The sequence below is a fragment of the Xylaria bambusicola genome (genome assembly GCF_022495145.1).
Source record: "Xylaria bambusicola strain CBS 139988 unplaced genomic scaffold F5B22scaffold_56, whole genome shotgun sequence".
In the NCBI taxonomy this organism is placed as follows: Eukaryota; Fungi; Ascomycota; class Sordariomycetes; order Xylariales; family Xylariaceae; genus Xylaria; species Xylaria bambusicola.
Window position 1 is genome coordinate 84605 of NW_025953609.1, and position 17668 is coordinate 102272.

General features: G+C 49.2%; 4 protein-coding genes across 4 annotated transcripts; 3 read left to right on the forward strand and 1 right to left on the reverse strand.

Moving 5' to 3' along the window:
* The first annotated feature begins 5538 nt into the window (after window positions 1-5538).
* On the forward strand, window positions 5539-7998 carry F5B22DRAFT_445442 (uncharacterized protein). Its single transcript, XM_047971909.1, has 2 exons — window positions 5539-6372; window positions 6431-7998. The coding sequence occupies exons 1-2, from the start codon at window positions 5948-5950 to the stop codon at window positions 7953-7955; spliced, it is 1950 nt and encodes a 649-aa protein (XP_047826752.1). The 5' UTR covers window positions 5539-5947; the 3' UTR covers window positions 7956-7998.
* A 2560-nt stretch (window positions 7999-10558) lies between these two features.
* F5B22DRAFT_623358 (Arabinosidase B) lies at window positions 10559-13604 on the reverse strand. The gene is made up of 3 exons (XM_047976042.1): window positions 12483-13604; window positions 12282-12301; window positions 10559-12133 (listed from the first exon to the last, which is right to left on the reverse strand). The coding sequence occupies exons 1-3, from the start codon at window positions 13049-13051 to the stop codon at window positions 11160-11162; spliced, it is 1563 nt and encodes a 520-aa protein (XP_047826753.1). The 5' UTR covers window positions 13052-13604; the 3' UTR covers window positions 10559-11159.
* Window positions 13605-14179: 575 nt separating this feature from the next.
* F5B22DRAFT_445489 (glycoside hydrolase superfamily) lies at window positions 14180-16363 on the forward strand. Its single transcript, XM_047971911.1, has one exon. The coding sequence runs from the start codon at window positions 14353-14355 to the stop codon at window positions 15802-15804; it is 1452 nt and encodes a 483-aa protein (XP_047826754.1). The 5' UTR covers window positions 14180-14352; the 3' UTR covers window positions 15805-16363.
* F5B22DRAFT_445488 (Mss4-like protein) lies at window positions 16364-17457 on the forward strand. Its single transcript, XM_047971910.1, has one exon. It carries the CDS (start codon window positions 16924-16926, stop codon window positions 17377-17379), a length of 456 nt encoding a protein of 151 aa, XP_047826755.1. The 5' UTR covers window positions 16364-16923; the 3' UTR covers window positions 17380-17457.
* Window positions 17458-17668: the final 211 nt, after the last annotated feature.

Here is a 17668-nt window from a genome sequence, read left to right on the forward strand (position 1 = left end):
CAAAAGGAAACCAAAAAGCAAAACCACGCTTGGGTTTCCGTTTGGAACGGCCTAGCCACCACCACAGCTGAGTCATTGCCACTACGAGCGAAGAATGATGCGTTTTGGGCGTCATGTATCCGGCCACTGCTGTGTGCGCATCAGCCCGGGGGAACATGGATTACCCTACCGGGCAACAGCCATTGTTAAAGGCATAAACGGATAAAGGCCCTAGAGGTGCGGCTGCTCTGATGCTTATTTACTCTTGGTGTGATGGGTAGTGCTGAAGTGTATAAAGCCGAAGCAGGCTGTCTACGGGGTGTTATGTCGCGAGACGGCTGAGACAAGACAAGACATGTATACCGTGAATTCCGGATGAGCCTTGTTCGGGAAAACGCGCGGTCTCTGAGCAAGTTTTCGATAGCAGAGAATACCTACCTATATGAAGGCTGTGTGGAACGAGGCTGTGACTCAAGGACCTTAACATTGGTGGTGTAGTGTGTACCACGCCGACGGAGTAAGGACATGGACCCCCGTTCTAGGTAAACGTGTTGATTCGGGCCGCTACGGATAACACAGAAGACGTAACCTCGACGCTCTTGTGGTGACTGTTAAGTAGATAATCCGTACGATATCATTATTGTAGGGTGCTGGCACCGAGTTGGTGGACGGGCATAAGCCGGGAAAAGGGAGGGGGAGGGGCGTGAGACGAGACCATGGGAGGTCGTTCTGGAGTGACACTGTGCCTTGCATCGTGCAGCATGATTGGCGAGGGCCAGCACACATGCTTCCGTACAAGGCATCTTGGCCTTCGGTGTGAAGCCATCCAGGCGCCAAGTCAGTCCACAATGCCTACTCCCGCCGCCGAACATCGGTTGTGAACGAAGCGGGCTTTATGCCGTTGCAGTGCACAGCTGGACGCGTCCAATGCTAACGAGCGTAGATGCCATCCGCATTTCATACTTATAAGCTACTTAGTATATTCTCCCATGCGAGTTGATTTTGGCGCTGAGGATCGCTAGGAGTGTGGAGAGTACCTTTGAAAACGGTACCTAGGCTCAAGTCGTAAATAGCGTACTGACAAGTACAACGTTAGATCGCGTTACTAAATAAAGACCTTCGATCACCAGGGTTACTTGTGTCCAGGGTAGAGCGGTGGGGGAGGGGTTCAAGCTTCGTCATCTGTTCAAGTTGAGTTGACAGTTATAATCACTGAAAGAGCAACATTGGGGTTAATACACCGCGGTAGTCGTGTGCGATGTGGTTTGGATTCGACGGAGGGCTATCCCGTAGGTAAACTGTTTATATATCTGGACTTTGTCTTTTCCCGCCCGCCGGATTGTAGAGATCCTAAGTAGTAGTTCCAAACCCCCAGTCAACCCATGACAACGTTCCCCTTGGTCTACCCTTGGCGTCACCCCTAAGACGATCGTTTCTAGAAGGCTCAAGACGATCACACCCATCTACATGAAACAGACAACCTACACGTGCTACGAAGCTCGACGTCGCATTGACAACCTGATGGGCTCGAATACACTAAAGACAGAGAAAGGGTAGCGATTGTACGGGGATCATATACCAATTACGGTCGAAGCGGCGGCTTTAGTAGTATATAGCTTAGTACAGCCGCCTGCGTATCTTAAACTATTCCAATACAGATTCAACATCGTTAGGTACCTACATTTACTCACGCAAGGACTACAGTAAGTCACATGCAGATCACTAATGAAGAGTAAGTAGGTAGCTGTATCGGCCGTTTTGCTTACAGACCCTAGACGAGTAGTTTCTGTTGCGTATATTATCCCAGGCAGCGTAGTAACCTCTGTCTCTGTAGATGGCATTACCAAGAAAAAAAAAGAAGAAGAAGAAAAGGGCATATGTAAGTCTTCAGCAATTAGGAGTCGTGTAACGTATCTCTGGTCTGAGCGATGGGTTGTCCCCTGTTTTTTGAGGCGAGAACCGACGCCGCCGGGTTGATGGGTATGGACAGAGGATCCGCAAGTCCACGTGTATGCAACAGCGATAACCCGGGTTCTGGTAGGAACTACTACTATGTAAGTATGCTTTTTCCTCAACACTAGGGTACCGTGTAAGACACCTCTTGCGGATGTGATCTCGAGGGCACGGACTGACCCAGCGGTTGTTGGTACAAAAAAAGAACACACATGGTGTAAGCTTATTCATACGTCCGTCCATCCGCACATCCACGCCGTACGTATAGTACTACTCGAATGGAGAGCGGAATGGAATGGCGGCACATGATCATAGCTCGTGTAGACTAGGTAGTAGATCAAGTCTGATGAGAGTCTGATGAAAGCTACCTGGCTGAACAATGATGGTTTATCTGCGTAGGTGTTTGGTGTTGACTGTTGGGACAACTCGCACTGATCAGCTTGTATGCAATTTCTAAGCCGATTTGAGCCTTCTACCTTACACAGAGAGATCTTTAGTAAAAGACTTGCAGCTTAAATACCTAGGTAGGTACCTACCTACATACATACATGTGTACTTTCCCAGGTACATATGTAAGGCTTATAAGGTACCTGTAACTGCGTGTACCAGCGCTAAAGCACTGTACCTCGTGCCTGCCTTCCGCCTTTACGATCCGTGCCTGGCATTACTCAGTGGGTACCTTGCGTACAGCGTACCTTAGCCGATTAGGTAAGTAGAACAACTGGCAGCCTCTCGAGGTTGAGCAAGGTCTTTAAACCCCACATTGCCTACTACGATTGGTACTTAGCCCGTACTTAGATACTGACGCATGTACTCCATACATACTAAGGCTAGGTGTTGAAACGCTTTGTAAGTACCTAGGTAGGCTCAATGTATTCGTTGTGCCTCCCTGCAGTCTACCCAACTAAGTACTTTTAGGTATTCTAGTCGCATCAGGGATATACATATATATAAGTATATACTATGTACTATGTGTATACCTAGGAGGTACATATATAAGCTGTGAATGAATCTCTTACACCTCATACCATTTTACTCTACCGGTACCTACTTCCATGTAGTACCTAGTATTGCTCGACTACCCTCTAGGTACTATATATAAAACCAGCACTATCGGCTTCATGATATTACAGAAGCTATTATACCAATCTGTCAGGCTTTCTCACCATCCTCTACTACTCCTATCCACTTTACCAGGCACACGGTTTCTGTTGTGCATGAATGTTCATAGTTGCCAAGCTGCACTGGAACCCATCCACCCAATTAGCTACCTGCCTAGGTACTCTGTAGCGTACATGACGTACCATCCACTCCATGTACCTAGATAGGTACTGTCCACTGCTCCTTTACGACGCCCCTGTTTTGGGGCACTAAGGCATTCGCTACATCATCCGTGGCCTACCTACGTTCACATACATACTTAGTATACCTATACTTATATATGTAGGTAGCAGGTTGCTTCGTATCATACCCTCATATACTCTTTGTAATAGGGAGAATAGAAAGAGCATCAAATGCCTACATAGCTACCTAGGTAGTCAGACAGGTGTCACCTGCTATGTTAGGTAGGTAGGTAGGTAGGTACCTAGGTAGGTAATAGCAGAATTACAACCTAGATCTAGGTAATTGGCCGAAGTAGGACACCGAGCAACAGGCTATTAGCTGCACCATCCGCATCATCCAGATACTAACACAGAGAGGCGTCCATCTTTCCAGGCCCTTCAGGTAGGTACACACAGAGTACACACATACTAAAGATGGGAACCCAGTAGTAAGAATCCATGCTCTCTCCACGACCCGTTATGTTAGGGATCTCCCGTGCTCCAAGGACCGCAGTTACTGAGAATACCTAGGTACGGTAGGTAGATAGTCGGAGGTAACATGCCTATACTACGTTTGTTTGAAGGCACCCTACTTACACGTAGGTATGGTACATATGTAGGTACGCTATCAACGCTGCACACGCTACTCGTCACCTCGTCCTCAGTGCAGTTCCACCATTGCTTGTACCATTCTTGTACCCTTCCAAGTGTGTGTTATGTGTGTGTTGTGTGTGTGTGTGTCTCGACCTCGACCTCTCCCAACTTCTCCCGTCTCGCCCGCTGCATTTCCCGCCCATCTGTCTGCCTGCTTGTTTTACCTATATGCTTCCCTGGCCAGAACCTGTTCTTCGAATTCCCCTTCTTCCGGGTTCCTCGTCCGGGTTCCTTGTCCGGCTGGCTCCCTTACTTCTATGTAAGATACAGTAGGTACCTTATTATGACTCGACCTTACTGGTAGCCAAGTAGGACTATATACACCACCTCCACAAGTACCTCGGTATATTATGTATGTGTGTACTTACCTAACACACTAACATGCCTCATGGCTCACTCGGCTGTGTACTAAAGAGCCACTTCCTACGATCTTGCTGCGACTCGCTCCCACAGGTATTCACCTACTTATGTACTTACTTGGTACTTACTTTACTTACCTACTTTAGTCAACCCTCCCCCTCCACCCCCTTGCGTAGTGTACACACACTCACTCACACACACACACACACACGCACGCACTTCCAGGTTCACTCTTCTGCTGCTCTACTTACTTATGTAAGGTTAGGTAGGGTAGAGTAGGGTACCGTATGGTGTCTGGCCTTTCTCCTCTATTATGGGTCATGACCGTCAATTACCGACCTCATCTATCATCATCATCATCATCATTATCATTATCAATTCTGTCCCGCTGCATGGCTCTCCGTTGTTGCCCCTCTTGTCGCATCACCTCGCCTCCTCCCGCCCGGGACCGTTCCAAAACACCAGCCCGCTCGTAGACGCCTAGGTACTACTCACTCTCGCTCTCCTCCTCTGTCCTGTTGTCCTGCTGTCCAGTTGTCCATCTACCCTCGATCTACCTGCAATACAGTGCTTCTACACCTGCCTGTCTTGTCTGTCTACAGAGTATTGCCTGTCTGTTGATCTGTCCCATTCCCTGGTCTTGACGCCGTACCTGTCTCCGTCTCTCACCTGTCCGTCCCGTCTATTATTGTCCTGTCATCAAAGTCCTGTATTGTACAACAATCACCCTCTGTCCCATCCCGCCGCTTATCCCGAACAGACGAATGGTCAATCAATTCCCGTCGCCTCAGCCCAAGCCCCGAGATAGCCCACGCATACGGAATACAATATCCATTTTCAATTTATTTAGAGGCTGTCATCTTCCAACACGCGTTCCGGTATTAGGCGCTTTCCGCCCAGGGTAAACTGTCCCAGCCGTCGTCCTCGTCGTTGTCATTGTCGCGGACATAGGCTGTGAGCACTCGGCCGAGAGTACCGCTCCCGTGCCTGGACCCTCCCTTTCTGGTGGTTGGTCCGTTCCTGCAGACCTCGTCGTCCTTCACTCGTCACTGGCATGAAGCTACTGTACGCCGTAGTATAGTCTGTCGGGTATTGTAGGTGGCCATACTTATGAAATAGCATACCGAACACGTCCGGCATTTGGTGCGTGTCATTAACAACCGGTGCCTGGTCGCACAAACACTCACCGGTTGCGCACAAAGGGCTGCAAGACCGTCGCCCTCCAGATTAGTTATCTAGGTAGTCTCGTTTCGTCTCAGCTTCAGCCGCCGCCCTTGACGAGGCCAAGGCCCACGCTGGGCCCCCACACATTGCCCGTCTCCATCATCATCTCAATCAAGCTGTTCAGCGCTGAGACACCACTTCTTCCCGACACAGTCCAGGTGCCTTGCATGCAACTTGTCTTGAATGAAAGACACGATTCCTAATTACTCCCTCTCTATACTCTCTCCCTTTCTAACCCGCTCCCCTCTCATTCTTGCCCTTATTCTCCGATCGCGGTTGCCCCTCCTGCCCACGTCCAGTTCTCTCTCACGAGCAGTTCCAAACACCAACACCGTCTGAAGCCGCCGATATCATCCCTCCGTATTCGCCAAAGACGAACAAGCCTCCGCTAGGTTGTTTTGCCTTGAAATTTTACACAGCGGCGTGGAGTTCGTTCGCCATTCACATCGAGCGTCATGGCCTCAACATTCCGGCCTGTGAATTCGCCACTGGCGATTAAAGTTGAAAAACATGACGAAAGCGCACCGTCTCCAACGACACCTACTCCGACAAAGACTACCTTTGGCCAACGCCCTCTTCCAAGCTCACCCTTTCCCCAAACCGTGCAAATACCCGAAAGTATTGAAGAGATCGAAACACCACAGCGCGATAATTCACAGGTCACTCGAACACCGCGGGGAGACTCCGAAGATGTGGATATGAACGACTCTGATGGAGAAGCTCACGGACACGAAGATAGTACCGGATCCAACGACGAGGGCGGGAATGCGGACGGTGCAAAGTCGAATAAGAAGAAGAAGTCTCAGCGCTTCTATTGCACAGAGTATCCACCGTGCAAACTCAGCTTTACACGCAGTGAACACTTAGCCAGACATGTCCGGTAATTCGTGGCCACCCATAGGGCAGTTAGGGACGTCCATGCTAACTGTTTATAACAGGAAACATACCGGTGAACGACCATTCAAGTGCCACTGTCAGAGGCGGTTTTCTCGTCTAGATAACCTTCGACAACATGCGCAAACCGTTCATGTCAACGAAGATATACCGCTTGACTCGCTTGCTGCGACAGGGACTCGATTCCAAAGACAAATCAGGACAGATAGAGTAAGACAGCCAGGTCGGGCGCGAGCTTCAACTGCTGGAAGCATTGGTGCACCGGTACGGGGCCATTCAAAGTCTCTTTCTACTTCAAGCATTAGCTCTGTTGGGTCCAACTTCAGCACAAGAGACGATATCCGGCGCCGTCCGCCGGCCCTGGCTGTTGCGGATTATCGATTTCCATACCCATCCGAATCCTACCCTCATCGGCCACCTTCACCCGGCGATTTCAGCACACCTACGTCAGCCACATTCTCTACTGGTCAAAACAGTCCTCATTGGGGACCTGCCATCGTTTCACCTACCTCATCACATTCGCGCTCTCGCAGCTTGTATCTCGACTCCCAAGTTCCTCCCGCTCGACGTCTCAGCATACCGTCGGGTGTAATACCGTTACAATCCCAGCTCAGCTCGAGTCTTGGCGGCCCGTCGTTTGGGCCCAGGTCTTCTGATACTACTAATGGATCCCAACCAACCCCATACTCGCCATCCATGAGTACTGTAGCTTCACCTACTACTTCTGTGATCCCATTTACCCGACGAGAGTCTATTTCAGTTACGGAAGATTTGCGCCGGCGTACGTGGCATCCAGAATCGAATAATTTCAACCCTAGTCCTGGTAGTCGTCTAAGCCAAGTACTTGGGGATTCTCAATATTCAAGTTCTTCTCAGAATCATGGGCAAATGCCCATACAACAACAACCACCTCCTAGTCCAGTTCGCCTTCCTAGTATCTCTTCCTTTGACCTGCCCCGCCGACCTGCTTCCCCTTTTAGAGAGAATGTCTCTACGATGATCAGTAGACCTGACGTGCTCCACCCCCCACCATTGCTCCCAGCAAATGCGCATCAATCTGAGGAAAGGGAAAGGTGGAACTCTCCAGCTTGGGCCATGGATCTTCATAAAGGGTTGACTCGCCTTGGCATCGCCTCTAATCCTGCCCCTCCTGATAGCGCTAGCACCTGGGCTCGTGAGGCGAATCAAGCCATGGACGCGCAAGTTGATCAAGTTCGAATGAACCCCCACACCGTGAGGTTCCACGAATCCGTCATGGTTCAGAACCCACCAAGATCTACTCCCCCTCGAGTGTCGCACCAGTATACAATGTCGGCACCTTCAATAACTAGTTCCCGCGAGTCGAAGCGGCGTGCCTGGCACCAAAGCGGGGAAATGCCTCCAGAAAAAATCACTCGCCTTGATCGTATGGTCCATCCCAACATCAGAGAATTCTCAGGTTTCCCGGCGAGGGACAATACTTCTCGCCCAACCCCCCGAGAAGAAGCCCCCGGGGAACGGGGTATGGGCGCTCTAGAGACTCTCGTTGCGGTTGCCACAGGCGAAGGAAACGCAACCAAAGCATATTAGATGAGGGTCGAACATCATACGATGGTCATTGGTCTCCTATCAAAACATTCAATGATAGAAGGTGTTAGAGCAACCTACTACGGCTCTAGGGTCGTCTCTCGACTTCGACAGATTTCATATTTCGAACGACTACAATTGCATTATTATTGTTTGAGGTCCTGTGCTCACGGTACACGCCGGCGTTAGATGTTATGGGTCTGTTATGAATTAAACATTTTACATTCGTTGCATAACCCGGTATCATGCCTCCATTTTTTCGTCATGATTTAGTTTTCCCATCATTCGGCTTTCTTCCATCATGTTCTGCTCCTCTTTATCTTTTCCTCCTGTATTTTTGCCTTGGACTCATTCCAGCGCTTTGCTTTTCTCTCCATCTACCCCTCATGGTCCTATGAAACCACGACAAGGTCGGATACAAGGACATGACAGAACTTGGTTATTTTCCTAGCTAACGATTGACGACTGGATACATATACCCTTTCATTTTAAGATGGGGGTAATCGCAAGATGGAGATAGTAATGAGATGACGATCACATTGTTCAGAGCCTGGTTTTCTTTTGGGGCGAAGCCAACTCAGTTATAGCCGTATGTCGATTGGGCAACACTTGACACCTATGGTGACTAGCATGGGTCTGATGGGACTCGGACATTTTGCGTTACGAGATTGATACCCCAGAATTTTCCTAGATTTGGTGTCACCATATCTCGCTAGCATCCAGTCTATTATGGAGTGATTCCCTTCACTCGCCCTTGTAGTCAGATACTTGTGAACTAATGATAAGATGCTGATCTTTATTAATATATTATGAGATTCCAGCCATGATCATAAGTGATGTATTCGTCCCTTCATGGAATGTTTCGGAGTACACTCGGCACCCTTTTAGAGATTCGACTTTGGGTGAATTAGACCTATCATCAAATTATCTCTTACGAATCCTTTTTTTGGCTACCTTTGCTCAACTTCACTCCATTTGCCGCTTATATATTCCTGTCCTATCAAGGATGAAACGCACTGTCGCAGGTTCAGAAGTGAATACCGTAACAGGTATGCATTGTCCACTCACTGATCTTCTACTTATCATTCAAATATGTTTTATAGACATTATATTTATATACCGAAATGCCCACTATACCACAACACCATCCCATGCTATCTCGTGCATATCTATTACATCTAGCTTTTTCCCCGCGGAATAACAATCTTGGCCAAGTCTCCATTAGCACGGGGAGTATCAAACAGCATTTAATAAATACCTTTGAATCAGATCGTAAATATAGGCATCCGTCCCCTCCGGTATATCTGGGTATGTCTTCTGTATGTTTGGGCGTACGGCAGAGATTAATTGGGAGAGGGTAGGCCGATCTCTTAGGTTTTCTTTCATACACCCCGCCGCTATAAAGAGCAGGTCGAAATCGAGAGTTTGGTCGAGGTTGCTGCCTTGTAGCTTGTCATCCATAAGATCATTGGTGTTATATCCGAACCACATCAGATCACACATGACCTTGGTTTTGAAGCTTTCATGTCCGCCGGAATTCTTGCCGGCGTAGATTAAGGGTTAAGGAAGTCGGGGAAACAGTGGGTGATGTGATTACTTGCTTTACCGATGGCTTTTATATTCTTCTCGATAGATTCGTCTGATTGGATGGCTAGGCTAAAGCCGATGATCTTGAGTAATGGAAAGAGACGGTGCTCGTGTGCGTCGAAGTTTCTAATCATAACTATGGTTGAGAGTCGGTTTCTATGTTGTAGAGGGTTAGTGGGCTGGTAAGCGAGGACATACTGTTCCCTTCATGTAAGTCGGCGTGCTCGACGGTGGGAGGAGGGCGATTATCCGCTGGCTGTGTTTCAAGGAGTTGTTCTTCTGGGCCCCTGGGCTGGCAGTTGGGATTGCCGGTGGATAAGCCATCCCGACACAAGCATTCACAACTATTTCTGTATTAGATTATAAGTCGTAATAAGAAGACATGTGCTTGAGGGCTCCTCGGGTTCCTCGGTGGGAATGATGTATTAGACTTACGGCAAAGAAATATTGACCAGAGCAACCGATTCAGTAGCTTTCGGGGTTCCCCCAGCCTGTCTCATAAGTCCATGAGACTCCCATTCTCCACATACTCCGTGATGATTGTATTTTCGTGAAGCCCTCTCGCGGACGTGGACACCAACGGTATTCTAAGCAGGGTGACTATATGCTGAGCCCATGCGAACGGCTACTGGGTGATTAAACACATACTCCCTAGCATGGGAATAGGGGGAAATGGGCTAGCCAATTACCGCTAAGAATTGTTTTTCCGCCTTCAAACCTTGGTTGCCTGAGGGTTGGGCTCTGACTGCAATCGTCTGGCCCCGCAAATCTGTTGGAAAAGCACAGCGTAACGGCCAAAGCCCCGGCCCCAGCGACTTTTTGGAAAACGAAACCAGGCTCTTCTGAGAAGAAAGTCTTAACTGTGTCGACTAGTTGTTTCTCGCCTGGTTCTAAATGCATAATTCCATCACGAGGCCCTCGGTTGCGCGGATATCATTGTGCCGTTAGTAAGAAAAGCGTATCTAACCAATGTAAGACATACGATCTATGATCCAGGAAAACAAATCTTTAGTTTTCTCGGTTGCTTTGACCCTCTTGAACAGAGCTTTGTTCTGGGGTTGATATAGCGACAGTTCCGGGATTTTCAAGACAATAAAGAGATACTCAAGATATTCAACAGCAGAGAACAATTGTTTTTTTTAGATAATCATTGAGAACCTAGCCGGTATTTGGAACTGAATTGGGATGAAGAAGAGACTGAAAAGAATAAAATACAACTGGGGTCGTAATCTAATGTGGTCATGACGGCACGATTGAAGGCCGGGAAACACGGGAAGGAGATGGCGTCAAAGGTAGTTCAACAAAACAAGTAGTAGAACGTTTAAAGAAGCTGCGAACATTAGGCTTTACATGTTTGTAGTTTGATATCATATAAACAGCATTATATCACATACAAGCCTAAAGGTTCTCCGTCAAGCCGTCAAATCTAGCATCTAATATAGTTGCAAAGCTTCCTTTGCCCGCCATATTCTGTCGGAGGCCATCTCTTACTTCGACAGTCGATACAGGATGTGGCGGCACGACGGACATATGGAGTGTCATTCTTCACGTATTTTCAGATTCTAGCCTACATACGAAGAGAGGAAACAAATTAAGCAGGCGCGAGATACAGCTCGGGACTCAAGCGAGGCTGGCGCCGACCACCCAGGTCACGTCAGCGTTGAAGGAAGTTGCGGAGTCGAATGTGTTGACGCCGCCGTTGCTCGCAATGTACGCAACGTTGTTGTAGTGGCGGAAGAAACGCGTGGGATAACCCCAGGCTTGGATAGTGCTACCTTGGCCGCTGAGACCGGCGTGGGTGCAGAATGTGGCATCCTCCTTGAACTGCTTGCTGTTGTCGTTGGCGGCCAGCCGGAGTGCGAAGTCGTAGTGCCGTATGAAGCTACCTGGGGTGTCCTTGGACTCGAACGAGTAGCAAGCGCTGTTGCCGAGGCCGGCGCGAACTACCCAGCTCGCCTGCTGTCTGTTGGATGACGAGGCAACCTGAGTGTTGATGGTAGCGCCGGTGTGTGCGAGGTAGCGTGTATCGTAGCCAGATGTGGTGACTCGCAGCGACACCGAGGAACCGACTGTGAGCGCAGTGCCGCTGGTCAACGATGTGGTAGCGTATTTTGCGGCTACAATGTCGGCCTGTACCGCGTTCTCGGTGGCGTCAGACGGATAGCCAGAGGTCATGACTCCCTCGTAGAACGTGCCCTGAGCGCCAACACTGTTGTCTCCTCCGATGCCGAGGATTATGGCACCCTCTTTGCTCATCGGGTTGTACCCTGATGCCGTGGGGCGCGCTCCGCTGTAATACGTCGACAGCGAGCCAGATGCGGCATTGCCGCCGCGGAGGGCCCATTGGTTTGGCCCGCCCTTGAGAACTGCAGTGAGGAATCGGTAATTGACCGTTGGATCCCCAGCATTGTTTTTAGAGCCGCGCCCGGAGAACAGGCCGTTCTCAAGGTCGGCCATGACCCAAGGACCCGAGCCAGCACCGCTGCCCCAGACGGTGTTGGTACCGAAGTAGAGAGCTTCCATATGCCCGTTGCCAGTATCGAGACTGTTAGTCTCCGCGTTGCCGTAGTCGAAACAACACCCGGAATTATAATCTGGTGGAGTTAGTGATTGCTGTTCAGGTTAAAGAGGCGGGATTGAGGATCTCTGTATGTTTCTGCGCCAAGCAATTCACCCTGAAGGGGGAAAGTTGACTTCGCAATTTGCTATGATAGGAAGAATATAACTCTAGGGAATACGTACGAGTCCCATCGAATATGGCACTAAGAACCTTGTTAGCCTAGTTCCTTATTATATAATTCTTAAAGCTACACAGGTCATGATAGTCGCGTTTCTAGACGGAAGGTTCACATACTGCGGCAACGGTTAGCTCTGGCAAACTACACTTAGATCTTTCTGTCGTGGTCGGACTCAATGACCATACAGCAAGTTTTGATACATACCTACATGCCCTGCGGCTGATCTCCTTTAGCTGTGCCGCTGGGAGCGTTATTTCGGTAGCCCGTGCCTGGCGATACGAAGACACCATATGCTTTCCGGCCATTCAGCGTCACTGGAGCGCCAGTCGCGCTGGCCAGGTTGTCGTAACCATTCGCCTCAGGGCCTTTGAAGCCGCCGGGTGGAGCTTGTGTGAGATGGTTACCGCGGCCAGACTGGTCATAGATGATTGTAATGAGGCATGTCGTGCCGGCGCAGAAGGAGTCCTGAGTAGCAGCATTGGCAACACCGCCGGCGGACAACGGCGCGATGTTAGTGGTGGCACCGTCAGAGCCGCGTTTTACTTGGTAGAGCGAGCCCGAGTAGGAGTTGTATAGAGCACGAGTTGTGCTGTGTGCCGCGATACAGGGCGTGCCGCCAGAGGAGTAGATGTCGCAAGGCCCAGCGGCGACAAGGGAACCGGTGGCCACAAGGCCTAGAGCAAGTCGTGAAATCATGTTCAATCGCTGTTCACGTAGTATACGTATTAAAGACCTTTCTCTGGAGTCACGTCGGGCGCATTTATAGCCGTCCATCAGGAGTCGTGGCTCCCAAGCTCGTCGGTGAGAAGCTTGGATAACCGCCAAAGCTAGTCAGGGACTTGGGCGAAGAGGAGCTTCATCTCGTCACGCGTCACGATTCGTGGGATCCTGAAGGGCCGCGGGCATAAGCGAACCACAACATGAGGTGGTATAACGCTCGTGATATCGATCCGTGGTGACATCGTTGTCCGATATGGTGGACTTGAGCCAGGGCCCTTTGACTAAATCTCAGGCTAGGTCTCGGATTGATGGCATATATTCGCCATGTGCCTCGGACCCTCCCCAGCTCCTCGAGCATGAACGCTGTTGTTTTTTTCTCCCCAAAGCGGGCTTAGAACACAGCAACCAATCGGCACTTTGTTATTGCCTTTACATATAGGTAGGCCTGTTAGGTAACCAATAAATGAGAATTTTAAAAGGAATGGTTGGATGGAGCATTTTTCGGGCCTTCAAGACGAGAGCGGAAGGTCCGCTTGTTCTCAAGGTAATGCGCTATCTGAACGACGATGTTACGCTGCCGATTTCCAGAGAATACCACGGTATGTAGGAGAAAACAGGGGAGAGCCAATTGCTCGGGGAAATACAGATGCAGGGCGCACCTTGTCTCATTAGCGCGCCAAACAACTGATCGTATTCCTGGCTTCGTCCCCAACTCAGCTACGCTGGTGTCCGTATCGTCCGCCCGACCCTACTCTAATCATCACAGCACGTGTCATGTAATCTCCTATAATGTGACACCAAGAAGTCTCAATTCTCATAACCTCTAACCAATGGGCTTAGCGACGATCACCCCATGGGGCTAAAACTTAGTTAGTTTCCCGGGAAGCGCTTTGGGGTGGTTATTTTGGAATTCCCCGCTTGCGAGCGGCGTATACTTACTTATAAGTGGGATAGATCATGCAGGTAGCGGGGAATATCCTATACCAATTATCAACCTAAGCTACAATCCTTGCGGCCAACAGTTTCCATGAAGCGGTGGTGTTCTCGGACCTGTTCCTCGATTGGCATGGAAATCTAGAAACAGTGTAGCACTTGGTGGAGATGTAACCACTTGTGACTAAGTGCTCAAGCTAACAGTCATTTGCGGTCCAATCGCGAAGAAGCTTGCGGGGGAAGGTCTTCCGGTTTCTAACTCGTAATAGTTTGTCTAGCATCATTTCACATGTCTTAGCAAACTCATAGAAAGATTGTTTTCGCAGAAAGCTTGAACTATCGTGGTATGAGTTTAGCCTACAGACTTGTCTATGGTTGAGGATACGACAAAGTCAAATCCGTAACTGTCTAGGCTAGACAAGATGAATATACCATTCCTTCTCATCTTATCCCAAACACTATTCGGCTTCAACGCCGCCCTTGCAGATATCACTACAACAATTGTTGCATCTTCAAACTATGGGGTCTGGGAGGGTTGGGGAACTTCCCTCGCGTGGTGGGCAGCTGCTTTCGGCGATCGTGACGACCTCGCAAATGCTGTCTTCTCACTGAATAGCGTGTCATTGAACGGTGTCACTCTGCCGGGCTTGGGGATGAACATTGTTCGGTATAATGCTGGCGCTAGTAGTTCAAACTCTGTTAACGGAGAAGGAATGATCAAATCTCCCAGCATCATTCCATCCCGCCTCATTGACGGGTACTGGATTGACTGGACGAGTAGCGACCCAGCATCTTCAAGTTGGCTATGGTCCCAGGATGCTAAGCAACGATCAATGATGCAAAAGGCCAAGAACCTGGGAGCGAACCTATTCGAGTTGTTCAGTAACTCACCGATGTGGTGGATGTGCAGCAACCATAATCCTTCCGGATCAGACAACGGCTCGTCTGACAACTTGCAAAATTGGAATCACCAGCAATTTGCCGTGTACCTTTCCACCATCGCGCTATATGCCAAGAACAACTGGGGGATCACGTTTAACACAGTTGAGCCTTTCAATGAGCCAGCCTCTAATTGGTGGAACGGACGCACTGGAACTCAAGAAGGTTGCCACTTTTCTGTCGCAACACAGCAAGATATACTTCCTCGTCTACGGTCTGAGCTCAACAGCAGAGGACTAACTTCGGTCCAAATATCCGCCTCGGATGAAACAAACTATGACACCGCAATCAGCACTTGGAAAGGTTTGAACGCAACTGCAAAGGCCTCTGTAGCACAGATAAACGTTCACGGGTACCAGCATGGCAGCGGCGATCGATCGGGTCTCTATTCGCAGGCTGTAGGATCCAAGAAGAAGCTGTGGAATAGCGAGTATGGCGAGAATGATGCGACAGGCTCACAATTGATCAGCGATGTGATCCTAGACTTCCGCTGGCTACATCCCACAGCGTGGGTCTACTGGCAGATAGTCGATGGCGGTGGTTGGGGTCTCATCACTGGCGACAACGACGCTCGTACTCTCAGCGGGCCGACACAGAAGTACTTTATCCTAGCCCTCCTCACTCGGCACATCAGAGCTGGCATGCGGATCTTAGATTCAGGATGCGACTATGCGGTTGCTGCTTACGACACCTCTGCCCACAAATTAGTAATAGTAGCTGTCAACTGGGGAAACTCGCAATACCTCAATTTCGACCTGTCTCAATTCGGCACACCAGGTTCAAGCGGCGCGACAATCCAGCGCTGGAGCACTCAGATAGGTTCTGGAGAGCGGTATGCTACGTATAAGGACACTACATTGAGCGGATCTAAATTTTGGTCGTATTTTGCGAAAAACCAAGTGCAAACCTTCGAGGTTCCAGGGGTATATATCTAGTAGGGACGAATATGGTCAATAGGACTGTCAATATTGTAGGTAGCCTATATGTCCGTTCCTTGCTTGAGTATGCAAAGTGTTATCACCATTATCAGGTATTTGAGCGCAGCTTATAAACAGAACTTCGTTCTATAAGAAATGGTTTAACGAGCCACAACGAGAGCAGCCTGTAGTTGAGACTGCGATAAGATTGACGTCTCTTAATATTAGCCGTGAATCTATCTACGTATCTACACAGACAAGCCCTGTAAGGGCGGGTAATGTATACATCACAATTATATGTATATAGTTAAAACACTACTCCCGTATAGCGCTACTAGCCAGACCAGAACTTTCCTTCGTATATTCAGCAGTAACCACGGCGTTCAATGGCTTGTATCCAAATCTCTTGAAGAGTTATACAAGTGAATTTTAAGGTTCATCTATCTAACAATATATTACTGACACTCCCCCTTCGGCTTAGGAATAAGTGATGTTATCTTGTCAGCATGATGTATGAACATCATTTCGGCAATGAACGAAACCGCGTGCTTCAGTGTATCATATCGCTTCTCAGGAAATGCTCTCTCTATTCAGAACAGCATCTCTACTTAATTACATGAATAGAGCGCAACCCAAGAGAATATCTTGCTACACACCTATCTTAGGTAGTCAGACGATCTCCATGTGAAGAAGCTGCGGGAATCACAAGACGCCACTGGCCTTCAAGCAGTATTGGATTGAAGGCAACATACCCTATACCCTCCACACTCTTGTATAGTTGTCCTGTAGTAGATCTACTCACAATAGCATGTCTCACGGCAGATCAAGTTGCTTTGGATAGGCTATCCGAGTTAGGCATCACGGTCGGCAATACAATTTCATCACAGAGCCTCGAGTGTGAATGTTTCAGCAGGTCTTTCACATGTATAGATAAATACCCCGCCTCGTTCGTACACGCATCCGTGCGGGGGGGCTTGCAATAGATTCATCTTAGGCTCAATTCAACGCGACGAGATAGCCTCAGCAGCACCAGCGAACGCCGTTATCCACCATACGGAGAACGGTGACCACGGCAGAGTCAATCTGAATTAACAAGTATTGCGGTACACAACACGAGTTACGAAAGATCACGGCCAAATGACGACCCTGGACCAAGCGCAGCCCCTTACAGTCCGCTGTCAATGCGGACGCGTCACATTCCCAACTCCAACGGCGACGCCGCTGAAGGTATACTTCTGCCACTGCACCGAATGCCAGAAGCAATCCAGCTCCGCGTTCGGGACCTCGGCCATCTTCCCAGTCGAGGGGCTGTTCCCGCTGTCATCCGAGCTCGAGTCCAAGACAAAGAAGTACACCCGCGACACGGACAAGGGAGGCAAGATGGACTGCTATTTCTGCACAGAGTGCGGGTCTCGCTTATTCCATCGCATCGTTGGGAAAGACGGCGTGCCAGGTTCGACTGTTAGTATCAAGGGCGGGTGTATTGACGGGCTAGACTGGTCGAATGGCAGTCATATCTACGTACGGTCGGCGGTCATCAAGATACCTGATGGATGGGAGACGTACGAGACTGTGCCGCCTAACTTGCTGTGAATGGACACAGGCCGTGTAATTGATTGTAATAGGAAGCTGTCACAAATGGTGGACTTATTGGCTGTCTAATGAGACGACACCATTTCTCAATACGCTCCTCTCAACTCAGTTTTACGCTTCTATATGATGATTACATGCATATAGCCACGAAGAATCGTTAGTGAGTCTTCATGAATCTAACTTCTTTTTGAGCGATGAGAATGGTGTGCACTCGCTCACTGACCTTACATCCCGTGTGTAATATTGTTGATAGTATGAGGTCATCGATCTGCAGGAACAAAAAAGAAAA